Source organism: Melanostigma gelatinosum, assembly GCF_949748355.1.
Source record: "Melanostigma gelatinosum genome assembly, chromosome: 6".
In the NCBI taxonomy this organism is placed as follows: Eukaryota; Metazoa; Chordata; class Actinopteri; order Perciformes; family Zoarcidae; genus Melanostigma; species Melanostigma gelatinosum.
Window position 1 is genome coordinate 6864529 of NC_136639.1, and position 26363 is coordinate 6890891.

At 41.4% G+C, this 26363-nt stretch overlaps 3 protein-coding genes across 3 annotated transcripts in view; 1 reads left to right on the forward strand and 2 right to left on the reverse strand.

The window, feature by feature from the left end:
- Positions 1 to 4239: 4239 nt before the first annotated feature.
- On the reverse strand, positions 4240 to 13425 carry erap1b (endoplasmic reticulum aminopeptidase 1b). Its single transcript, XM_079269493.1, has 19 exons — positions 13145 to 13425; positions 12201 to 12716; positions 11610 to 11748; positions 11244 to 11378; positions 10972 to 11092; positions 10294 to 10448; positions 9948 to 10061; positions 9498 to 9629; positions 9176 to 9307; positions 8794 to 8877; positions 8321 to 8478; positions 7871 to 7950; positions 7572 to 7755; positions 7287 to 7443; positions 6069 to 6253; positions 5740 to 5901; positions 5485 to 5625; positions 5092 to 5173; positions 4240 to 4712 (listed from the first exon to the last, which is right to left on the reverse strand). Exons 2-19 carry the CDS (start codon positions 12689 to 12691, stop codon positions 4542 to 4544), a joined length of 2823 nt encoding a protein of 940 aa, XP_079125619.1. The 5' UTR covers positions 12692 to 12716; positions 13145 to 13425; the 3' UTR covers positions 4240 to 4541.
- A 2289-nt stretch (positions 13426 to 15714) lies between these two features.
- naaladl1 (N-acetylated alpha-linked acidic dipeptidase like 1) overlaps positions 15715 to 26363 on the forward strand; it is a gene marked incomplete at both ends in the record, with an annotated part of 72148 nt that continues 61499 nt past the window's right edge. The window contains 4 exons of the mRNA XM_079270594.1: positions 15715 to 15914; positions 16270 to 16442; positions 16938 to 17059; positions 18397 to 18516. Of these exons, the coding sequence (XP_079126720.1) occupies positions 15715 to 15914; positions 16270 to 16442; positions 16938 to 17059; positions 18397 to 18516 (615 nt within the window). The remainder of the gene's footprint in view (positions 15915 to 16269; positions 16443 to 16937; positions 17060 to 18396; positions 18517 to 26363) is intronic.
- On the reverse strand, positions 19810 to 23405 carry LOC306778944 (uncharacterized protein; the record flags this gene model as incomplete). The annotated part of the gene is made up of 3 exons (XM_079270686.1): positions 23189 to 23405; positions 22163 to 22588; positions 19810 to 19817 (listed from the first exon to the last, which is right to left on the reverse strand). Exons 1-3 carry the CDS (start codon positions 23358 to 23360, stop codon positions 19810 to 19812), a joined length of 606 nt encoding a protein of 201 aa, XP_079126812.1. The 5' UTR covers positions 23361 to 23405.

Consider the following 26363-nt stretch of genomic DNA (forward strand, 5'->3'; position numbering starts at 1 on the left):
ATGGAAGGGGATGAAATATATTGGAGGAGGGCGCATTTCCTGCTCACTGCGTCTCCACGCCTCCCTGTCTATCTGCTCCTCTCTTAAGCGGCTGCACGCCTTGCAGAAGGTCGTGCAGAACATGATGGAGAGGGCGAAGCCCAGGATGCCCAGGAAGATCCTTGAAGAGGAGGAGGAGGAGGAGGAGGAGGAGGAGGAGGAGGAGATGGGTGAGAGGGGATGAAAACCGGGAGATGAGTGCAGGACAGAGGGAGGGGGAGAAAAAGGGAAATGTTTGTACCAGTGTCACACACACACACAAACGGTATGTATTGGGATCTCAGAGACCCAAGGCTAAATACAATAAATGTTCATTTCCAAATGTTTTCACCTTCATCGATTGGGCAAGCTCAGTTTGTGATAAAGAGCAGAGTTAGCACAATACATTTCTGTTTTAAAGAAGTAAGAAGATAAGATGAAAAAAGGCAAGATTTTTACTTATATTTTTCAAATATCTATCTCACAGATTTGGGGTCTGTGGGACCATCAGATGAAGAAGTAAAGGCAATGTCAACAAAATAAGGGTTGAATTAATCACCAAAGAAATGTATCGAGAAAAGGAATTGTGTCTTACTCCAGAATGGGAATGCTGCTAAATGACATTATTAGAGCTCTGTGGATAAACTCCTGATGGACCAGAATGGAAACGGAGTCAGAAAAACACACTACGAACCTGAATAGGAGACAAGCAAAACATTGCATATTGATTTTGCCATCAATTACACACTTTTTAGTCAGTCAGTCATTTGTGTGTGTGTGTGTGTGTGTGTGTGTGTGTGTGTGTGTGTGTGTGTGTGTGTGTGTGTGTGTGTGTGTGTGTGTGTGTGTGTGTGTGTGTGGAGGTGTGTTTGTGTTCATGCCCATTGGCAAAAAGGGGGTCTGGCAGTGAGAGTGGCCGATAACATAGAGGCACATAACTTCTAAATGATTCACCACTGCCGAACTGTCATTGGTGTGTGTAAGCCCTGCCCTCTTTACTTAAGCCACGTCCTCTCCCACAACTCATGAACCATGTATGCGCATGTGGAAGCACACACGAACGTGGTCAGAGCTATTACGAATTCCCGTTTGTTTATCTAAAATGTATTCTTTCTGTAGCTGCCTAACTTCATAGACTTTAAACATGCTTGTCTTGTTTTTCTCTTGCTGGGTCAACAGAAAAATATACTTTGAACTTAAGACCCATAAATGTTTTGTCTACGACACCATGAACCACGGCTATTTTATTGCCTGTCTTGTCGGTGGAGAGATAACACATTTATAGAGGGACATCTTTCACTGGAAAACAGTTTGACCTGCAGTCCCCTCATATAGTTTACAATCGTTCAGCCTCCCCGCGCTGGTTGGTATCATCACGCAAAGATCAGATGATCACATTTGTTCCAATTTGCTTGGAAACCTGTCAGGTGATCAACAGGAATATTGAGGTTTGGGAAGGTCAGATGCATCAGTATCAAAGTGTAACATGTGATCTCATTTTGATCTGTCAGAATACTTCAGATAAGCTGACTTGAGAAGATTCTCCTCTCCTTTAGCGACATAGACCATTTAAAGCCCCATTGGATTGGCTGGTAATGTATTGTCACAAGCTGAAAAGAGGACTGTTCTTGGGTCATGAAACGTTGATGTCTAACAGATGTATTGTTTTCACAGGACAGGAACGGAATTATACTGATCTCTGGCTGACAATCAGTGGCATTATGCTGTCACATCATATTAGTCATCAGATCTTAGCACACCCATGAATCACAAGTCAATCACTGTGCATGATATGTATCAGACACACACCTCAAAAGGTGTTCCAGACACAGTTTGTACGTGTCCCCATGAGTCTGACGCTGAGACTAAATTTAAGCGGGTCTGCCTCAGTTACCGCTACAGTTCAACCAAGTCACTAATAACAACTTGTAACTGCTGGCACTCTGTAGAGTTCCTCTCAAGTGAAGTGGAACTAATACGGAGCTGTGTGGCTCTGTGGTTAAAGTCTATCACAGGTTTTGATATTGTCATTATTATTGATAATATTGCATTAGCACAAAGAAAGAGAAACATGTTAAACTAAATTGACTGAACTTTCACATTTCTTCACCTAAACTGTGAGTGTGGATTAAGTCCTCAACAGGATGTTGAATCTGTATTTATAGGGAAACGAAAATCATCCATAATGCAGGTGGTCGAACATTACCACTTGTATATGCCGAGTAGATTATTAATCCAAACCAAGCAAACAAAAGACCACAAAAACCACCAGAGGTAGGTGAGGTCAAAATTCACAACAAGACGAGCAGTGAGCACACTGGAACAGGGGCCAAGTCTGTAAATAGGCTACTGGCTCAACAAATAAAACGGCTCCTAATATCTTCATTTAGAATAACGACTCAATTTGATTAGTCTTCAGTCATTGAGCTGTGGATTCCATAAACGGGAAGCAGAAGTAGAAAGACAAAATCTTACCTCCAGTCCAGAGAAGGCTCTCCTCAGGTGTACGACTGGGAGGGAAAACTCACTGGAGCGGAGTGCAGTTTGATGAGGGGGCGGTGTGTGTGTGTGTGTGTGTGTGTGTACTTGCACTGGAGTGAGTGCAAAGCCCAGCATGTACAGTATATCAGCCCCTGAAACACCTTCAGAAATTAAAGCGGTCTTTGTTATATCAACAAAATGTTTAAGCTCATACACAAGTGTTATGTGAATGAATATATGCTCATATATATGAATTAGTTTGACATTGTGTTTTATTAGTTTGTGCTAAAGGTCCGTCAGAAGAATTTATGGCAGCATTAGAGGATTTAAAGTAACAGCTACCTTTCTCCACAAGGCCTGAGCTGAGAGGTAAGTTACCTTAGAAACAGGGGTTTGAGCCGTGTGTGCGTGTGAACCCAGATGTGAGAATTGTTAGTGCTCATGCCAACTTGTGGGGAAAAAAGCTTGACACACTTTGCTGAATCAAGGTTAAAGCATGAATTCATGGGATATTGTGTGACAACATTTGAGCTTTGTTTCTTTCATTTAACTCGTGTTTGGATCAGGTTTAAAGGAGTAGTCTGGCGGTTTAACACTGCACTTCCATGAAGTAGGGACACTTGCTAAAGCCTGAGGCAGAGGTGTAAAAGTATCAACAAAACTAGTTAAACGAGTTAAAGAACCCTTTTTTTTCATGCTACATTTCCCTTAATGCAACTTCACACCCATGTCTTACAAACTCCACCCGTTTGTCAAACTGACTCTGTAAAAAAATTGAAGTCTTCCAACCCAAGCCGAGATAACCCCTGATGACATCACTGTGACATCATCAGAAGATATTTTCAGAGACTTCTCCTGAGCAACAAGGCACATTATGCAACAGTTGTCACAGGTCGAAGAGTACTCCCCTCGACAAGTTAAGTGATGTCGATGCTTTAAAATGAGTGGAGTTTCGTTTGCAAGACAAATGCTCCGCAAGTTGTTCAGCCACCTGCTCAAGTTACGATGGGTTTTGTATTGTGTGAGTGTTTGTGTGACTGAGTAGAGACACGGGTGTAAAACAAACCTCGAAATGTAATCTTGTGTTTGACCTGCTGATCAGAGGAGTGAAGAGGTACAAAGGTTACGGCCACATAACTCCCAGGGCTTAACATGCAAGTAATACAAGTATTATAAAGATACAAAAAAACACTCAAATACAATATCTGTACAGTATTTTATTGAATTAACACGTTGTCCTTACAAAATAACAGAATTGCTATGAATCCTGTTCTCCAGAAGATTTGACAGTTTTATCAAAATAAGGCATGAAATGTGTTAAATAAACCAAATTTGAAACAACACATTCCTTATCAAGCACTTTCTTTTGTCGTTTGTGAATTTTGAAAAGTGTGGCAAAATTTTTTTATAAAAGGAGTGGTGTGGTACCCTTAATATTTGAGGAAAGAAAATGTTCAGTGCATTTCTTTTGTGCAACATTTACTTTTTGACACTGAACAATATTAAGTTGTTGCTTTCTGCAATGATAATGCAGCAGAAATGGAAAAAGAGAGACTTTACACAGGAAACACTAAATTCATCTTTGAGCATCTTAGAAGTTCAGGTAAAAACTTGCCCACTTCCCCACTGCACACACACATCCCCCCCCCCCTCCCACCCCCCGCAACAATAACTTAGATCTTTTTAACCTGAGGAACACCCCCCCCCCCCCCCCCCCATTGAACAACACTTTTAGGTTGTAGTTAACAGAGGTGGCAGAATGTAATTGTTTTGCAAGTCACAAATAAGTCCTAATTGTTGACACGTAAGTGCCATGTCAGGTTAGTCAGGTTTGGGGTGATTAAGAATATGTACTAAGATTACACATCACCAACGGTTTGTTTTTTATCTTTAAATTTGGGGAGGCTGCGTCTGGAGTCACTGGTGTTAAAATCAACGTTGAAATTTGTGATTCAATCTCGCGAGTTGCATCCACACCTCTTGTTATTTCCGCCTTTAGCAACATAATTGTCCAACCTAGACTTTTGTTGTTTCCTCTGGAGCTATAAATCTTCATGCACGGCTCTGTGGCTGTGTTTGTCCAGCCAGGCCTGCAGCAGAGGAAGGTTGGTGTCTATCCAGCGGATGTTCTCCTCGATGGTCTCGTAGGCCTGCCGGATACATCTCATCTCTGAGCCCGACTCCTCAGTCAGAGAGCCAAAGAAGCTTCTCACCTGAGCACAGAGTAGCTAGACTTAAAAACACAACACTTTGAAGAATCTGCATTTATCTAATGAATGAGCTGAAAGCCTAGAGCACCAAAGTTAGTCGAGTCAGACTGTAATCACATTACAACGCTCCTTTACTGTTGAAAGTAGCCACAATGTTAAATACAAAACAAGTTGATCTTACAACCATTGCTGAACAGATCAGCTTACAAACTGCTTTTCATGGCTAAGTTTTTCTTTTAATTTCTTGTTAAATTAGGAACAAAGTTACAGCAAACAAAAGAAGAAGACAAAGACAACATGTGGGACATAAACCCAAGCGTGGTTATTGGGGCAACAGCACACACTTTCTTTAGACAGATATAAGTATCACAGCCTTCCTTACCTCATCCAACATCTCCCTGGTAGAATACTGGTTGGTCACTTCAATCACCATGTGGGATATGGTGCTAGAGCCCAAGTCAAATCTACGGCATCGAAGCAAACAGAGACAGAGTTCAAAGTTCAGAAAACACAACTACAAGACAAACAAAAACAATGGATTCTAAGGCTCTACAGATTTAAACTACAATACCAACAAAAGCAAAACTTTTTATTGACTGTATTTATATCACGTAAAATGACAGGCTAGCAAAAACACGAAACCAAAAATACTTACAATTAAATTTAACTATCTACACAAAGTAATTTTAAACTGCAACTTTAAGAATTCTTTGATTACAGATAGTTGCAAAGCTTAGAGAGGCATGTATAGTGTACGCATGATGGGCTGACTAACTTCTTGATCAAAGTGTGCCAGTTGGCTCGGAGGAAGTCCCAGGCCAGTTTGTAGCCACGGGGGTTCTTGCTGACAGAGACGACCACGCCCGGGAGGTCATGAGTCTTCATCACCTCACCGTGGAGGCTCTGCTCCATCATCCTGTGGACAGAAATAAGGGTAAAGGAAGCTTAAAGAAATAGAAACAGTGGGAGGGAGCAGAGAAGAAGATGGTTGGAGGATAAAAAGAAAGGGAAACAAAAATAATACACGCACCACTTGAGCTTGTCCTGCAGTGAGCTGATGGTCATTGCAGACTTCATGCGGCTCTTTACAGACATTTGCAGCGAACGGCGGTACTGCTCAAACAGGAAGTCCCACCCCTCTGGTGTTCGAGCTCCAATCAAAAACACAGCCATGGTGATGTCAACAGGGAGGCTGAAACAGGGAAGACGTCCAGTTCAGTAACAACAAACCGAACTGTAATCTCTACATACAAGTGCTTATGAATGCTAAAAGCTCAGCTCGGAACACAGTCAGTATTTGTTAGGAAGAATCGTAAACAAATATCCAAAGGAAACAGTTGATGTGTCATGACCACTCACCTCATGGTGCCGTTGGAGTCCCTCCACCTGTTGAAGAGCTGGGTTGCCTTCGTCACACAAGGAGCGTAGTTCCTGACGCAGGCAAACATCAGCAGGTAGCTCCTCAGCACTCGCTCAGACACTGATCCTGAGTCAGTCCACTCCTGACGATCAATCAGCCCCCGGAACAGATCAACAATGTAGTCCTGAGAAACACATGCAGTCAGTATATAAATCTGTCTATTTTCAATCTTGATTATGGCATTTATGAATCACAAATGTGATTGTGCATTTTGTGAATTGAATACATTTGGTTGTATTTGACTGTGGGTTAGAGCAATCAAGTACCACGAGGACATGAGTTTAAGATCTGTTAACTCGTGATGGGCACTGTATTTCGGACATTTTACAGACAAAATGATTGATGAATTAATCAAAGATATGATGGAAGCAAATGTCAGAAACAGCCCTACATCAGTTCTTAAACATTTTATATTAAAAGGCAAACTAAAATAACTTAAAGAGAAAATAACTTCAGTTTCAACTGTATGTTTCTTGGACTTGTGTTGCATTCTGGGGGGAAATTCACTTTGTTTGAACTCCCAGGAGTTACAAGGAGCACTCTGCTAATACAACATGTGCAGTCTGTTGTTTTCCAGGCTTTTCTAGTGCTTATGCAAGGAACCATGACTCAGTGTGTATCATTTTCTAGCTACACAGAAGCACTGGCAGTTTTAAAGGTTCCTTGTGGAGTTTCTGACCTCTAGTAGCAGCTTGTTCATGAGTGGGTCCCTTTTTTTGTTTGTCTCGTGCACGAGGACCCACATGCACATTCCTGCCAATGCTTTCAAACTATTCCACAGGTAGCGCTAAGCTTCTTAACGCGCTAAGAAACGCAGCAATTTACCAGCAAAGGCAATGAAGAAGAAAACTGCAAGCTAGCAAACACGGATGCAAACAATACAGTATTTAAAATACCTAAAAAGAATTACATTTGCAAATGTTATACGAGGACTGAAATACATTCAACATGTTCGTTAGACCTCAAGGACACACACACTGGGTTGTAATGAGTAACACCGAATGTAAACATAACTTTTGTTTGTTTATAAGAAAACTCCACAGGGCATCTTTAAATGGAAGAAGACATTTCTTAGTCTAGATTTTTCTTACTTACTGCCTTGCTCTCGGGGGAGTTTTAATTGACATTTTGGATTCATCACTGCTGCCTTTACTAACCTTCATCTGGTTCTCCACGGCAGCCATGTCCCTCTTCTCCATCAGTTTGTAGAGAGGTACGAGCTCACTGAAGCCCTGAGTCACAGCCATGATCTCAGTCTCCTTGGACAGGTACAGAGACAGCTGCAGAGCTGTGTCCAGCCTCACCTTCCCTATACTGCAAACACACAGGAAAGGCTTCAGTTTTGTCCACTTTGGAAAACATATAATTTGAGGAATGTCTAAATTCACACGATGAAGGATAAACCGCAGGTTCAGCGGTTATTATCCGATCTTTAAACAGACCTGACCAGCTGGAAGACATTGTGGATGAGGCTGGCGCGATCGTTGCTGCTCAGGGCTGTGTGATTGTGCTGCAGCAGTTTGATAAGGGAGTTCCACCCTTCGCCTGCGTAGTGGACCATGTAGTAGCCGCTCATGTCCACATTGAACTTCACCCAGTCCGCCTCCTCCGGCAGGTACAGGACATCTGCATGGAGGAGGAGTAAAGACGAGCTTTGAAGTGAAGGACTATGAACACTATTTGGATAAAGGATAGAAATATAGCAATATGAAGATCAGGGTCATCACAACACACGACTCACCGGCCTTTGTCTTAAGCAGGAAGCGGTGGATGGTGTTGGAGGCGCTGGTCATGTAGGTCAGTGGGATCTGCCACAGGAATCTAGCAACACACAATGATCATTTTAGAAAAAAATGGGAATAAAATGTAACAATTACTGAAAATATACACTTCACTTCATTGCATGCCTCGAACGCTGCATCACGTTGAGGCTACATCGTTCTTTCAAAAATACAGTTTGCTTTTTTGGAAGTCAATAGTTCCATGATATTGCAATTCGGCAACAAATTGATGGATTTTTGCATTTGAACCGTTTGAAAAGTCCTTTCTTCGTCACAATCTGGTGGTAGCATAGAGAAAGACACAGTGGCTGTAAAATATACTGTTAACGCAGGAAGAGCAGCTTGACTGATGCTGTGCACTGGTGTCATCTACCACAGCACTCTTAATCTTAACTAATTGGACATTTTACCCTTCAGTGAGGGAGTGGTCATCTGACTTCAGGTAGCGCTCCTGACTGAGCCTGACCTCCCGACCTCTGACCTCCACAGTGACCAGAGGGAAGCCCTCCTGCAGCGTCCAGGTGTCCATGATGGCCTTGACATCCAGCTCATCACCGGAGTACCATTTCTACACACACACACACACACGTAGATACACAATAAATGACTGAACATCTTAAACAGTGACAGATTTATGGAACAGCTACATGAGAGTACTATCGAAGCATTTTTGAAATACAGAAAAATGCAGTCAGTAGCAAAGTGTCATGTATGTTGAATATAAAAGAAGATTTCTGCTGAGAACCATAAAAATTGTCTGCGTAAAATTCCACTTTGAATAATAATGCTTGCTGAGCTTAATGTAATTGTAATTACAGAATCTGTTTGCTCAGTAAGAGTGCTTTGTTGAACCTGGTTCTTGCTACAAAGCATGAAAACTTACAGAAGCTCCAGACTGGAGGTCGCGCTTGGAGCAGAATTCTTTGTGTTTAATTCGGCCTTCGTCCAGAACATCCGAGTTGCAGATCTGATGGGGAAGAGCGGAAAGCGTTAGCAGAGAGTCATAACAGTGCCAACACGGGCACACACATTCAGCATCCAATCCCAAACACACCAGGTCCCAAATGACACGTCTACAACCGTACTACTGATACTGCAGGGTGACATGAGCAGGAATAATGGATGGCTAATTTGTACCCCAAAAATATTTGTATGCAGAGCTGAAAGACATGCAACAACACTTATTTTAAGCTCTAATGTAAATGCATCCCTCAACCACTTACCCATAGTATACTCTCTCTCTCACACACACACACATCACTCACATTAGTCAGGCTCTCCCACAGGTGGCTGTTGACTGTGTTTTGGTAGCTGTAGCGCTTGAGGTATCGGATGATGCCAACCTCAAAAGCCTCAGGAGTCAGGAAGTCCCGCAGCATATTCAGAATACATGCTCCCTGGAAGAGAAAACAAACAAACATACATGCTAAAAGTGAACAATTCAAATACTTTATCTTGTGTGATCAAGTACTTTTAGATGTTATTAGACCTGAATATTTATGTTTTTGTTTCAACCGCATGATGTATGCCTGTGTAATTGTTCGCACAGTTCCAATATGGTTGGTCCTCTGACCGAATGAGGCGGACCTTGTCATATGAAACGTCGTCGAACATCTCCTGGATCTGAGTGGGGGTTTCCACGTCGGTGGAGACTGGGTGGGATGAGCTGAGGGAGTCGACCTCCATGGCCTCAAAGCATTTCCCTAAGAAGACGTCGCCCTGGGAGAAAGAGAGGAGAGAGAAAATGTGAGAGTGGAGGGTGGAGATTAATCGGAGATAAAAAATAAGTTCAGGTCCGACTTGGGACAAAATCTTAAAAACACTCCACGAATGTCGTAGCCATATCCATCAAAACTCTGATGACATGAGAGTTATTCAGCGAATGCACAGTACTATACTTTTAGAATACACTGTTCAATCAATATCTTCCTTTAGGAATATAACTTGAAGAGACAGAAATAGAGAGATGTGAAAAAGAAGGATGCACTGTACTGCATAGCAGACAGGAAAATGAAAGGCAGTTCCCTCGGCTCTCACCACTTGCAGCTCTGGGTAGGTGATGTCGAGGGAAATAAACTCCATGAACTTGGCGAAACCCTCATTGAGCCACAGGTCATTCCACCACTCCATCGTCACCAGGTTACCAAACCACTGGACAGGAGGAACAACATGGATCAATTTCATGTGCAGCACCAGTATTAAAACAGACAAATGCATCTTTACTTTTAGACGTGTAACTACTACGACACAGCGGCTTCCAAACTGCAATCGCGCCCTTATAAAAAGCGAGGCAATTTTTCTGCGTAACTTCCCAACGTTGGCAGCTTCGTACAGAATGATGAACTGTGAACGATGAACCGGTTAGTCACTGCAGGCCAGCTACCTGGTGGGCAAGCTCATGGGCGATGACCTTGGTGATACCCAGTTTATCTGAAGCGGAGGACTTGTCTGGGTCAAAGAGGAGGCCCGTCTCTCTGTAGGTGGTCAGCCCCCAGTTCTCCATCGCACCCGACTGGAAGTCAGGGATAGCAGCCAGGTCTGCAGGGTACAACATCGAGCACATAATAGCAACGACATACGGTACACTCACGTCACATGTCTGCGTCTCTTCAACTATCTTCTGAAATATGTACGAACACAAATCATTCATTTTAGAATGAACGCTTCTTTTTTTACATATCGCTGTTCATTATGCTCATTTTCAGATTCATACTTGTATTTGCGATAGTCTAATGAAATATGTGTACTTTCCTACATCTTCTGAGTGGATTCAAGAGCGGACACGTTTTATCTGCTCAGGGCGCAGAGCCCTTGAACTGTTAAATGCCAACATTTAAGGGATGTTTAGTGAAAGGGACCTCACACCAAACATGAGATAAGATGTGAATCTGGATGTCTGTACAAAGGGAAAACCGTGCCACTGTGCAAACAACCGATTTCCACAGACAAATGAGAGATCACAAACAGACACAGACGTCTTCTTTTGACACACTGTTTTCAATGGTGATCAGAGAGTCGTTTAAGCTGAGGCAACTTGTTTTTTTACGAAGTAAACACTGACCCTGTTTGGGAAGTGGGTAAGGAATATCAAAATAGTCGTCGTAGAAGTCCAACAGCTTCACAGCAGCATCCAGCGCAAAGGCCGTCTGGTCAATCTTCTCAGGTACAGCGTAGACAGAGATCTAATGGTCGTCACAGAACGTTTGTTACAAGACATTTTAAAATGTGTATGAACATGTCTCTCCAAAATACTGCGAATTTAAAAAGGTTACAAATACTTCGACATGAATTTTCTGAGCGAGAGAACCTAATGACGGCCTTCATCCGCCTCACCTTGACACCATGCTGGGTGGTCTTGCTCACAGACAGGAAGTCGTTCACAATGTAGGCCACCAGGTAAGTACTCATTCTTACAGTGACGTCGAAGTGATCCTCGAGCAAACCGCCCGGCAACTCCACAGTCTTTACCTGAGAAACACCGGTTTGCAGAGATAGAAATGGAGAAGAGAAAGGAGAAGTCAAGAGGTCAATTGCAGACAGTACGGTGAATAAGTATCCGTTTCTAAATTGTAATGCTTCTTTACTGTGTAGTGCATTCATTTAATTTCGTTGACAGGAAAAGATGAAGGCATAACTCAATTCTGTCAACCAGTTCTTATTTGGAATCCTTGTTCTTAAATCTAAATGATTGATGTGTACCTTGGGCATGTTGGATATGGCAATGTGGCGGGGCTCTCGTACAATCCGTATGGTGAAGTTGGCTTTGAAGGCGGGCTCATCAAAACAGGGGAAGGCTGCACGAGCAAAGGTGGCTTCAAATTGCGTGGATGCCACAACCCTAATCATGTAAATAAACATATGTTATAGCATGCTTTAAGAAGATGAATAGATAATTAAAGCTGCTGTATGTAACATTTCTTAAATCAATGAAGTCATCATTGGCAAATTAGTTTGTAATTTGGTAGAATTACCTTCAGTAACATCACTGATAACCTCTCTCTCGTCTACTGCTACTGCCGTTTCTCAAATTAAGACTACATTTCCCATCAACCCTTGTGTTTCCAGTTGCATATCTGTCTGGACAAACTGCTGCATCCCATCAGCAGTATCCCGTAATATCCAGTAAAAAGCTGTCAGTAAACGCTGCCAATCGTGCGGTCACTTATGTTCTTGATTTGCTGTGTCTACTTTTATATCCCAAATGAATGTGCTGCTGATTCAGCGACGTTTAAATGCTACATGCGGCTCCTTTAATAGTGACATAGAAAAATAAGTTATTCATGCTCTTACCGGACTTCCCCACTGCTGGTGCGGTAGCTGCTCTTGTAGAAACCATGGAAGCTGTCAGAAAAGTTGGCAGCAAACTCCAGCTGAACTTCATACCTCCTACCTTTGCTCAGCACCGAGTCCGACAGCAGGGCGAGCTGATGGAAACGAGGACACTCCAACACCTGGAGAGGCCTCGCGCCTTCAGGTGCAAGGAGCCACACATTGGATATCCGCATCTGTTTGGCGTGGAGAACGATGGTGCTGGTGTCCTCGTGCACATCCAGCTGGATGCGAACAACTCCTGTGAAGTCGAGGGTGGTCAGGTTGGGGTGGATGCTCAGGTCATAGTGGAAGGGGTAGATGGTTTTAGGAAGCCTCATGCGGTCCCAGGGGAATGGCTGGCCGTTGGTGGCCATGGGGGCATCCTTGGCTTGGCCCTGATTTGGTAGCTGTGCTCCTGAGGAGGGAGGAAAGGGAACGAACAGCAGCAGCAGGAGAGGTGCTGCTAACATGGTGACGGCCAGGAAATCCTCTCACCTGTAATACAAACATCATAAAAGTGTTGTGTTCAGAGGTACTCCAGTTTTAATGTGCATTTTCAAATTGTATTTAAATAACAAATCTTGCTTTCTAAGGACCTGTGGACGCTGATAGGCTAGGATTTAACTGTCCATTGACAGATTTAGCATTACATTCTTATTATCTGTCTGACTTTTCTAAAAACTCAGTGATAGCTGCACAGTTAATATTACTGCTACTACGCAAACAAACAGTGAATAATGATTACGCACAACCATGACTGGACTGGAAGTGCAATACTTTCGATATCACAAACACCTCAATTCATTTAAGGCCACGAGTCCCTATTGCAGTAAACCCTCTTATGTTACTAATACGGGGGCTGTTATATCGTCTGTTATAATATTAATCATTTGTGTAAAGTATGTCATTAAATGTCTACTTACCGTGTCTTGTTCAGCACGCAGTATTAGCCGAGCATGTATGAAGTAATTCAAGAGTGAAAGTGAAACAGGTGGAGGAATTGCATTCTGGGAGGAAACCACGGGAAACGTCAGTTCGATATCATTTCCTGCAGCTGTGGTGACACGAGCTTAAATTCGACATGTTTGTATTTCAGTACGTCTTTTGATCTTATTCTCCTTCCAGTCCAGGAAGTACGAGTCAAAAACACACAGGCACGCTTTTCACCATGTAAGCCACCAAGCAACGGTCAAGCAAAAGTAGCATTACTGTATCACTCCATCGTGGTTATTACAAGGTGCCGAAACAAGAGTGACCATATGTTACAGTAGGAAATAGAAGGAAACGTCTTCTGTGAACAGGAAGTTCCGTCTCGTTGTGGTCTGCAATAATGACTTTCACCACCAGAGGGTGCCATTGCTTTGATGAACGGTCATTTCTGTTTCTTTTGGCTTCCAGTAATTTTATGTCTGATGATAGTCGTCCCTCAAATATAAATACATTTTATGGAACTGACTGAAATTAATTGAGTTAAGCTGAATTGACAGAACTGTCAGATATACATTTTTTTTAACGGTCCCATTTTGACTTATCGTCAGTGAGCATCAGTGAAACACACTGATACATTAACTACTCTGTATCCAAAGCATATTTACTGACTGATAAAGTTTTAAATAAACAACTCCCCCGGCTTTAAAACGACTCTTTTCTTTCCTCAAACCCTAAAGCCAAGTCATATGAAATGGAACTTGTATTAAAGATACAAGCGGATCGTTTGAGAATTACATTTACATGGTGAAGCCCATCGTGACACAGTGAAAAGAAAATACAATTTAATTAAATTTTACAATAAATTTACAGAAGAATGTGAGTTAAAAAGGTTAACAGTCTAAATTCAATTTGAATACATAACAACATAGCAAGCTATAAACCCTATATTGCTGAATATAGAAGCACTATAGATTCATGAACTATCCGGCAAAAATATAACAGCGCCACCGCTGCGAGGGCGAGACAGGAAGCACGGCAAAATATCACAGACGAGTTAAATGCGTAAGTGTTGGGAAAATATATCAGCTGATTTTAATGCCTCATCACCCCAATCAATCAGATTATATGTCTTTAATGTGCTGCTGGCAGTAGGCTTCATGAATGCATCATCCAATGAGATCTTATAGCGAAAATAATTATCTCAACTCTTTCAGAATAAGTAGATAAAAACAAGCCCAAAGCGTATCTAACTGATACGAATTAATATGAGGATATATGTACTGTATGCCCTTATGTATCATGTAGCCTACTATATATGTGTATATACATGTATGTGTAGATTACCATATAGAACTAGTTTGAATATGTGTGTGTGAGAATCTGTTAATGGGCGGATCAGTATGTGTATTATTCATAATCAGACATTCAATCAATTGAAGCAGTGAAAAGAAATAGTGTGTGATTCTCTCTATTCTCATCATGAGTCCACCTTCATCATGTTCTACAATAATGATCTGCTGCTGTCCTAATAACACTGTCATATCATTATGAGTGCTTTAACCTCATGTATGCAACCAGCCATCAAGAGGACATGGGAGCAAGTACACACTAAGCACACACACAATTCAGAATGGTGAGTCAGTACAATATGTGCCATAATGTAATGAACACATCCATAAGTTTATTAAACGCCAAATAAACTTTACGAACAGCGCTGCATGCAGCGGCTTTCCCCATGTTCTCCGCATCGCCGACACTGTACAACAAGGTAGCACTCGCACAACAGCGCAAGGCTGCATCCAGTCTGTGGGACAGTCAGTGCTCGGTTAGTCAGTTAGTTTGCTCAGCTGGTTTTAATGGATCACCGTGTGTCTCACTTTACATGCATTTCATGAACTCCCGTATAACCCCCAGTATATGCGCAAGCGCATTAGACTACCGTATATGACAGGAGCTGCCATTTTTTCCGGGGGAGTGACCAGTTTATCCAGCTCCCTTCACTGAGCCTGCGCTGGAGCAGGTTCAAGCTTTTGGATGTGTTGCCATGGTGATTTTGCAACTGGAATTACTGATGATTGTCATTACTCATTTTACATAGTGCTGTGACATTTAAATAAAATATAAAATGAAATACATTTTTGACCATTTAACTTCATACATGATCTGTTATTGTCACACAGGTTAAATGTTGAACTAGAAAGAGTAAGTCATATTCCACCCATAAATATTGTGTATGTGGTATATACAGAATAAAACACAAATGATGCACTGCTGAATATCAACACAAATCTAAATATGTCTAGCACACTCAGAGTACTTGCACACATCCACAAAGGGACAAAGTCCATCCCATCTGCAAACAATAATGAGTCAACTTTACAACCTTTCTTATGGGAGGTCACTTCAGCAGCTGCTCTGGTGTTGCAGTGATCATTTGGAAGTCAGATGCGAGGATCTTTTCTTACATAAGCAACACCACAATATTCTTGAACTTTGGAGAAAGCTCACTGTCTGGAACAAGTTTCAGGTTCAAAGAAGGAAGACCTAATTCCAGGGGGGGAGAATGATAAAGCAAGTGTTGATTGGGATTCTGTGTGGTGCTGCCGTACTGACCGCGGGTCTCCTAATCGGCCACTATGGCATCACTAAGAGCAACGGCTCCGCACCGTCCTGGGTGACTGATGTGGCGAAGGATGTGGACGAGAGCCTCGTTCAGATGTTTTTGTCCGAGGTGGACAACAAACAGATTCAGGAAAACCTCCGGTGAGTTGGTGAATGATCCCATTGATACAGATTTTGTCAACAGAAAGTCAAAACAAAAGGGGAAGAAAAAGAGGTGGTTATGAAAAGATTTCAACCTGTATTCAAGCAGCTTTTGCTATTTGGTTTTTACGTTGAAATTCTGTCAAAAAAAACCCCTGAAGACTGAAGAGGTTTTTCCACATATGCTTTAGCATATTCCTAAAAGGTTTCTTAAGAAACAACAGGTCATTTGATCCCTTTGTGGTTTCCCCAAGGAACAACTTGAAGTTCCTCATGGTCCTTTCAGGTTTTAGACAGTGAATTATCCAAAACATTACAGCTGCAAACCTTTCTTTATGTTCATCCACCACCACAGGGAGTTGACCAAAGTGCCCCATATGGCCACAACAGCTGGAGACGAGCAGACTGTGCAGTTTATGCTGAAGAGATGGCAGGACCCCGAAACGGGTCTGGACCAGGCCTGGAGAGAGGAGTACATGGTCTACCTGTCTTTCCCTGACCCCAAGAACCCCAACATGGTCACTGTAGGTGAGTCATTAAAACATCAAAACATTCACCTTCATTAGTTTCTTCCTCTTTTTTAAAAAGCTTTTCAATGCAAATCTATTTTGAAATGTTACTCCTCATGCATACTTTCAGCTGCAGACTTTATTCAAACGGGTTACAAGACTTTGAACTATTCAAATATTAGTCAGCTTTTTGATAACTAGAGTTTTTGCGTTATCACAGTTTACATTACATGCCGTTTTCAGACATTTTCAGAGTTTATAATGGGTGTGTAATGCACTGCATATAATGTGTGACATCACAGAGTGGAGAAATTTAAATCTTCTGGAAAACAATATATATATACATATATATATTTATTTTTTTAAATAACATTACATTCCATACCCAGTCCAACTTTACTGTAACTAATCATTGTTTGGTGTCTAACATTGAGGAGGTTTTCATTCTGCCAGTGACCCGCTGAGTTTCACTGACTGTCCTGGCAGAGCATTCACCATGAGTTGTTCATTTCAGTGAGCTCCTCTGATACTGTGCTGTACACTGCGAGGGAAAAGGAGAAAAGTTATACATCGGACCAAGATGATCCTGATGTGGTTCAGCCATACGCTGCATACTCCCCTGCTGGCCAGCCACAGGTAAGAAGCTACACCCCGCGTGTCTGCAATTCTGTTCAAAGATCCTTTCGATCCCTGATCCTTCAGTATGTCTAAAGGAGCTGCTTTGTTGTTATTAACTGGTTAGCACTAAGCAGAGCACCGCAAGTACTGGCATATAGGCATGTAAATCATGAAAATACCTATATAAAATATAATTTCACTTACAAATACTCCAAATGTATCAAGAGGTTGAGGTTTTATTGTTTTTATGCTGGTGCGCCCATCTCCTACAATGAATGTTTTAATGGGACGAATAGAAAAGTCCCCAGTATGTGCCAATGCTGCCTGGGTGTCCTGTTGTAAAGTCATTTTAACCTCAGCACTGCGTACATTTCAAAAATCACTTACTTGGGGTCAGGAAAGTATTTTATTGCACAGATAAAGTAGATGGATGAACAGATGGATGGTCAGATAAAACTACAGACATGTGTTTATGGGACTTCCGCTTTAACTGAGTCATACATCATTTCAGGGAAGTAACTTACAGACACTATAAAAATCACATGATTGTCAAATCCCTGGCTCACACATAACAATCGCTCTAACAGAGGAAGATAAGAGACATTTATCCTGCTGTAAAAAAAATCACAGTTAAGTGGTGTTGCAACAAATGTAGATCTGGAGTTTGGGGAAAGGTTCAGTTTATATATTTCTATACAAACCGTAAAAAGGAAAATAGGGAAAAGCATAAGAGAAATAAAAACTTGGAGTAATTGTTTTAGCTGTTTCACTTTTATAGTCAAAGTCAGATATGAACTGAACTGCATTTCCTATCAGATATGGCATCATCAGGCTAAAACCTTTTTGAAGTACTGATAACATTACACTTTATGATGTACTGCGTTGATAAGCCAACAAGAGCCCATCTGTTGAGAGTGACGACTGGTTGTTACTATCTGTGACCATCTATTTTACGAGAAGAGGGGCCATAATAAGACTTGTAATGAAAGAAGAGGCAGCGATGAGGAAGAAAATAAAGTCTGTGAGTCAGTATTATACAACTGTCTTTCAGCATTATATTTGGACATTAATAAGAGCTCAGTAAAAGGATTTTCAGGAAGTTGCATGATGATTTGGAATGGATTTGTGAGAAAATGTGGGTAATATTTATAAATATATTGTTGGCCTGTATATAGTGTGTAAATACAGCCTTTCTTTAAAATATTGTCTATATGTATTTAATATTCCCTCTGCCAAATCCTGATTCAGCTGTGAGGATCTGAACTTGTCATGAAAAGATGCCCTAATCCTGGCGTCACTTCGCCATCACTTGCGTTGCTTCTATTTACCAGTATTTGTTTTTCTGATGGTTTTAGGGGAAACTGGTTTACGCCAACCAGGGCAAACCAAGTGACTACCAGCTGTTGAACAAGACAGTGGACCTGAGAGGAACCATCGCAATCACCAGATATGGCGGCGCAGGAAGAGCTGCTAAAGTGAGTGACTTATTATCCTTTTTCATGTTTGGTTGTGTTTATAGAGATAGTCAGAGACAATCCGTCCCGGAGAGACGTCTGTCCTAAAAGTGGCAGCTACATTTGAATGAGCTTTGAGTGCTTGCAGTGAACACCTCTAGTCTTTGAATGACAGCTTTTATTGAGATAATAAATGGTGCGGAGGACAGAAATTTGACTAATTTAACAAAACTAGCCCTACTTGGATTTTTCATTAAAGCAATGTGACTGTGAAAACTAACTGAAAACAAAAAAAACAATATATTTTTAATGCATACTTTAATTTTATGTCAGCAACATTCAAAATGAGTTTCTTTATACAAAGTTTACAATGACTCCAAATGAAGAAGCACATGCAACAGCCTCAGATTATCTGTGTAATGAATTCCTGCAAGTAAATTGTTAATCTTTTAAGACATCCTGCCATCCATCTATTTTCATCCACTTATTTTGGATTGGGGTTGCGGGCAGCAGGCTAAGTATTCCAGGTGTCCCTCTCCCCATGCAACATTTTCCAGCTCTTCCTTGAGAACCCTGCGGTGTTCCCAGCTCTGCTCCTTCTTCACCACAACGGTCCAGTAAAACACACGCATCTCTGCTGACGCAGCACCAAAATGTCTCTCTCATGCTCTATTTACCCTCACTCTTGAACAAGACCAGGAGATGCTTGAACTCCCTCGCTTGGGGCAGTGACTCACTCCCAACCCGGTGTGGGCAATCCACCATTTTCCTCAGTACCCTCAGATAGGAGCCAACAGAATCACATCGCCTGCAAGGAGCAAAGTTGCAGTTTTGGGGTCCACAAACTGGACACTCTCCTCCCATCGTCTCAACTTTAATTTAATTAGTAACACTCTATTCATGGTATATAGTGTGCATTCCTATTTTTTATTCGATTTTATATTCATCTATTCCTTCAATTCAATATCTGCTGTTATTTTATTGTACTGTATATATTGTGCATTCCATACATTATATTTTACTCTGTAAATTGCTGCTGCTACAAACAAATTTCCCCCTGGGGATGAAGAAAGTTTATATCTTTCTATCTATCTAACTTGAGGTCCTGTCTTTGAAATCAAACGGAATTGCAGACAAAGGTCACAACCCTGGTGGAAGCCAACAAAACTCATGAAGACTGTATGAGCAAACTCCCACAAAGGGCTGGTCCACTGCTCACGGCCAGGACGGAATCTACATTGCTCCTCCTTCAGTATTGAGCTGAATCACATTAACTTAAGTCAAATATTCAATCTTCTACAACTTTTACTTGTTTTATGTTCCTGTCAAGCGGAGCACAGGGTAAGATAGTGTGAAAGAATGTCTGTCTGTTGGGATCCTGCCGAATAGTTTAGGGAAATTTACTCTTAATAAAATATAATACCCAAATGAACAGAGAGCCCCTGTCTGTCTGAGTTGTACGGCAATAAACAGGGTTCACATTTGCAAATGCGTATTAAGTCAACCTATTTGTTAAATGAAAGGAAAGGAATACCTCAAAACATTCTTTATTGGATGTGTTTTTTCACACAATCTTGAACATCCGAGGACAGTGTTACATACTTGAGAACTGTTACATTCCACCACTGCTTGTTTAACATATAGTTCAACATGAGGCACAAACGATATTAAGTCCTACATCTATACAGCCAGTGAGCTGACATTCAAAGACCTCTTTCAAGCTTTAACTTAACACTAAAAATAACTGTTCTACACTATAACTATGTTCACACTTGACATCTGTCTCACCCATCTGCAGCCTTGATGAATAGAATTCGCTTATAACTTTTTTTCAGGGTGAGTTTAATATTCTTACATGACAACCTTACGAAGCTGTATTGTTAGAATACAAACGTTAGATCACAAAACAGCATTTTGTTGCCCACGGCCCTTTGGGTACTGATCATTGTGTTCATTACTACTGCTAAGGCTGATTTGACAACACCATGGAGTACATCATCTACAACTAGTGTTAGTGTGCAACCTCTTAAAGGGAAAACAACAAAAATCATATCAAGTTGATGCAATAGCAAAATACATAGAAATGAAATGACATGCAAACAAAAAAGAAGAGACTCTCGTTGGCAGGATGACAACAAAACGGAGTTTCTCACCCTAAACATCAGAGTTCACAATCCACTCAAAGGTGGTGCGTAACCATTGTAAAACAAATGGTATGGAATCATTTGCAAGAACTACGAACTCACTGTGCAACAAGATTTTTTCCTTTTGTAGATTGATCCTCTGTTTTTCTCAAGTATGTGATTTGAGTCAAAACTTTTCCTTCAAGTCCTGCAACTACGTGGCTCATCACTTCTGTGAGTTCTTTGTCTCCCATGTATTTTGCAAATACACGGCTACTTGTCTGAATGCAATCTTTTATGCCTTGCCAATTGATGGCAATCACAGTATGTCTTCCTGCAGGTCTTTCAGAGTTACGGCTCCTCCCCAGTGTGGGCTCTTCTCATGTGAACCAACATGGCACCTCTGTATCTGAATTCTTGTCCACATGTTTTGCAAGAATACGGCTTCTCACCTGTGTGTATTCTCATGTGGACCATCAAGTGACTACTATGTCCAAAATCTTTTCCACATGTTTTGCAAGAATACGGCTTCTCACCTGTGTGTGTTCTCATGTGGACCATCAAGTGACTATGACGTCCAAAATCTTTTCCACATGTTTTGCAAGAATACGGCTTCTCACCTGTGTGTGTTCTCATGTGGACCATCAAGTGACTATGACGTCCAAAATCTTTTCCACATGTTTTGCAAGAAAACGGCTTCTCACCTGTGTGTGTTCTCATGTGGACCATCAAGTGACTACTATGTCCAAAATCTTTTCCACATGTTTTGCAAGAATACGGCTTCTCACCTGTGTGTGTTCTCATGTGGACCATCAAGTGACTACTACGTCCAAAATCTTTTCCACATGTTTTGCAAGAATACGGCTTCTCACCTGTGTGTGTTCTCATGTGGACCATCAAGTTACTACTTTGTCCAAAATCTTTTCCACATGTTTTGCAAGAATGCGGCTTCTCACCTGTGTGTGTTCTCATGTGGGTCTTCAAGTCACTACTACGTCCAAAATCTTTTCCACATGTTTTGCAAGAATGCGGCTTCTCACCTGTGTGTGTTCTCATGTGGGACTTCAAGTGACTATGACGTCCAAAATCTTTTCCACATGTTTTGCAAGAAAACGGCTTCTCACCTGTGTGTGTTCTCATGTGGGACTTCAAGTAACTACTACGTCCAAAATCTTTTCCACATGTTTTGCAAGAATACGGCTTCTCACCTGTGTGTGTTCTCATGTGGGACTTCAAGTCACTACTACGTCCAAAATCTTTTCCACATGTTTTGCAAGAATACGGCTTCTCACCTGTGTGTGTTCTCATGTGGACCATCAAGTTACTACTACATCCAAAATCTTTTCCACATGTTTTGCAAGAATGCAGCGTGTCACTTGTGTGGATTTTTTCATGAGCCTTCAATGAGGATATCTTACTGAATCTTTTCTCACAGAAGCTGCAAGAATGTGACTTCTCATCTGAGTGGGTTCTCAGGTGTTTGTCGAAATGCGACCTGAACTTAAAAGCTTCTCCACACGTGTCACATTGGAAAAGTGCTTTACCTGTTTGAGGATCACTGTAAGTCTTTAACAAGTTGTTAATATCGTTACAGTGACTTCTGCTTTTCTGTTGTCTTTTCTTTGGTTCTGGCTCTGAATCGCGAGTTGATTCTGAGTCTTCATGCTCGCTTCCTTTCTGATCTTGGCTCTCAGCTACATGAGAGTTGTTGGAGAGCAGCTGGTGGTCTCTTGTTGGTTCTGGTTCAGTGGGGTTACTTTCCTCATGAATAGGAGTCAACATGAAGGTCTCAGTCTCCTGCTTCAGCTCAAGCTGCTCTCCCTCCTGACTGGTGCAGGGTTCCTCCTGTTCCTCTTTGATCTGTGGAGGATCTGGGTCCTCTTGGTCCAGACTGGAGTTCCTCTCCTGAATACAGAGCTGCTGGTCAGAGAGAACCTCCTCCTCCTTACAGACATGTTGCTGTGGGAGCTCTGGAGGGACAGAGAGCAACATGAATAGGATAAGACTGTGATGGTAAAGAAGAAAATGCAAACAGTTCATTCACATGAAACCACACATACAGCACACCAGATATCATGACAGTGGACGAGGACAGGACGGTAAAATTAGGTGAACCCGGAAGAGAATACCGGGATCTGTATTGGAATAAATAGATTTGCAACCGAATGTTAAGTAGCTCCCTCACACTGGAGATAGTTGTTTAAGTTTGCAATAGATTATGAAGAGAAAGCACCATTTTCTAACTGTGTAACGTTACAGTCTGTGAATAATTAAATAAAACAGTAGTCACTAAATAGTTGGACCAAATATATATTATTACATAATGACAAAAAGGGGAAACTTTTTTCTAAAACTTTGGACGACGAGTGTACCGTTTCCGGTATTTTCTGTCTGCCTCACCTGATGTTACCAACCTGTTCTCATCTAACAAGACCTGGTTTGCTGTCTACCATCTGCCTGAATCCACGTGAATGCAGCATTGATTAATTAATACCAGCACACATTTAAACAATTTGGATGAAGTGGCATTCCTCTGTTTAGTGGTATTAAAATGATGAAGTTGTACAAACCTATCCTGTGTAACTTTATTACAGGTTTCCAAACGTTATCCAACAGTCTGCTCTGACGGTTGATCTCGTCCTCGTACTCAACAATGGCATTTTTAAAAACTCCGAATATTTCTTCAGCAGCAGCAGATAGTCGCTGGTTGATAAACTCTCTCAAATACTCAACTGAAGACATTGTTGCGTAAAAACAAATTAAATATGCATCTGCGCGAACACACCACTGTCGGCTATCCCTGCACGTGCATACAGGTAAGGCGTGTGTTGTTTACTTCCGCTGAGTGAGATTAGAGCGGAGTTGTCTTTCTTCTCTCGGTTTGAATAGTGGATTTCAAACTGATAGCAGGAGCACACCGCCCCCTACTGCACGGGGGTTTTAAACACCATATTTATTATATTCTACCCACCAGCCCTGTGTTGTATAAAAGGGAAAACGTGATAAACACGTGAAAGCCTGTAATTCTCACCATTAGAGAAAAGTCAAAGCTATGTGCCTATAGATACAAGGGCTGCAGGAACATTAACTGGTTTGTTGATTGAGTGGAAGTGTTATTCAAATGTTTTTTATATATAAGTGTTATATTGTTCATGCAGATAGTTATGGTAGTTATTTCATTTGTACTAAGTTCACACTGACACATTTAACAAGAGATCATATTTAATGCACTATACATTTTGGTTTATAAAAATCTTAATCAGCAAATAACTGTAGTTGCCAAATAGTAGTGGAATAAAAAGTACAATATACGCCTGTAAAGTATATGTAACATAAAATGAAAGTAGGCAGAATCAAAGTACAAATACCTTCAAATTGATTTTTATTTTTTTATGTTCAATATTTCATGTGCAGCCTTGATGAACAGAATATACGTAAAGCTTTAGACCTCAATGTGAATCTGGTATTCTTACATCATCACCTCCCAACGCTTTGTTAGAATACAAACATGAGATTAAAAAAAAGAGCATTTTGTTGGTCACTTCCCTTTGAGCCCTGATCCTCACTGTTCATTCACTGTTCCTTACTATTGCTGAGGCTGATTCTTTCACAGCACCATGTAGCACACCATCTACAATTTGTGTTTGTGTGCCACCTCTAAAATCCAAAACAATTTCATCAAGTTGATGCGATTACAAGATACATAAAAAATATTAAATGAATGAAACGTAGACAAAAAAGAAAAGTTGTCTATTGTACTGATGACAAAATGACTGACTCACCAATACAGAGATGCTCTCGGCCTAAACATCACTGTTCACTATCTACTCAGATTACTGAAGTCAATACATTCTAAAAACAAAAGAAAAATCTAATTGGTCAAACATTTGCAGGAACTCTGAACTCAAGAACTGAATTGTCTCCCATGTATTTTGCAAATACACGGCTACTTGTCTGTATGCAATCTTTTATGCCTTGCCAATTGATGGCAATCACAGTATGTCTTCCCGCAGGTCTTTCAGAGTTACGGCTCCTCCCCAGTGTGGGCTCTTCTCATGTGAACCAACATGACACATCTGTATCTGAATTCTTGTCCACATGTTTTGCAAGAATACGGCTTCTCACCTGTGTGTGTTCTCATGTGAACCAACATGACACCTCTTTGTCCAAAATCTTTTCCACATGTTTTGCAAGAATACGGCTTCTCACCTGTGTGTGTTCTCATGTGAACCAACATGTCACCTCTTTGTCCAAAATCTTTTCCACATGTTTTGCAAGAATACGGCTTCTCACCTGTGTGTGTTCTCATGTGAACCATCAAGTCACTACTACGTCCAAAATCTTTTCCACATGTTTTGCAACAATACGGCTTCTCACCTGTGTGTTTTCATGTGGACCAACATGGCACCTCTGTATCTGAACTCTTTTCCACATGTTTTGCAAGAATACGGCTTCTCACCTGTGTGTGTTCTCATGTGGGACTTCAAGTAACTCCTACATCCAAAATCTTTTCCACATGTTTTGCAAGAAAACGGCTTCTCACCTGTGTGTGTTCTCATGTGGGAAATCAGGTGTCCACTTTGTCCGAAATCTTTTCCACATGTTTTGCAAGAATGCGGCTTCTCACCTGTGTGTGTTCTCATGTGAACCATCAAGTTACTACTACGTCGAAAATCTTTTCCACATGTTTTGCAAGAATGCGGCTTCTCACCTGTGTGTGTTCTCATGTGGGAAATCAGGTGACCACTTTGTCCGAAATCTTTTCCACATGTTTTGCAAGAATGCGGCTTCTCACCTGTGTGTGTTCTCATGTGGAAAATCAAGTGAGTACTACGTCGAAAATCTTTTCCACATGTTTTGCAAGAATGCGGCTTCTCACCTGTGTGTGTTCGCATGTGGGAAATCAAGTGACTATGACGTCGAAAATCTTTTCCACATGTTTTGCAAGAAAACGGCTTCTCACCTGTGTGTGTTCTCATGTGGACCATCAAGTTACTACTACATCCAAAATCTTTTCCACATGTTTTGCAAGAATGCAGCTTGTCACTTGTGTGGATTTTTTCATGAGCCTTCAATGAGGATATCTTACTGAATCTTTTCTCACAGAAGCTGCAAGAATGTGACTTCTCATCTGAGTGGGTTCTCAGGTGTTTGTCGAAATGCGACCTGAACTTGAAAGCTTCTCCACACGTGTCACATTGGAAAAGTGCTTTACCTGTTTGAGGATCACTGGAAGTCTTTAACAAGTTGTTAATATCGTTACAGTGACTTCTGCTTTTCTGTTGTCTTTTCTTTGGTTCTGGCTCTGAATCGCTAGTTGATTCTGAGTCTTCATGCTCGCTTCCTTTCTGATCTTGGCTCTCAGCTACATGAGAGTTGTTGGAGAGCAGCTGGTGGTCTCTTGTTGGTTCTGGTTCAGTGGGGTTACTTTCCTCATGAATAGGAGTCAACATGAAGGTCTCAGTCTCCTGCTTCAGTTCAAGCTGCTCTCCCTCCTGACTGGTGCAGGGTTCCTCCTGTTCCTCTTTGATCTGTGGAGGATCTGGGTCCTCTTGGTCCAGACTGGAGTTCCTCTCCTGAATACAGAGCTGCTGGTCAGAGAGAACCTCCTCCTCCTTACAGACATGTTGCTGTGGGAGCTCTGGAGGGACAGAGAGCAACATGAATAGGATAAGACTGTGATGGTAAAGAAGAAAATGCAAACAGTTCATTCACATGAAACCACACATACAGCACACCAGATAT

What these genes read in the sequence shown, in the direction of transcription:
- erap1b (XM_079269493.1), bottom strand. Translation starts at nt 12,691, where the DNA reads ATGTTAGCAGCACCTCTCCTGCTGCTGCTGTTCGTTCCCTTTCCTCCC. An exon ending in CCTACCCAGAGCTGCAAGTG is followed by an intron (nt 9,630 to 9,947) that starts GTGAGAGCCGAG and finishes TCTTTCTCCCAG; the next exon opens with GGCGACGTCTTCTTAGGGAA. An exon ending in GACTCCAACGGCACCATGAG is followed by an intron (nt 5,902 to 6,068) that starts GTGAGTGGTCAT and finishes TCCCTGTTTCAG; the next exon opens with CCTCCCTGTTGACATCACCA.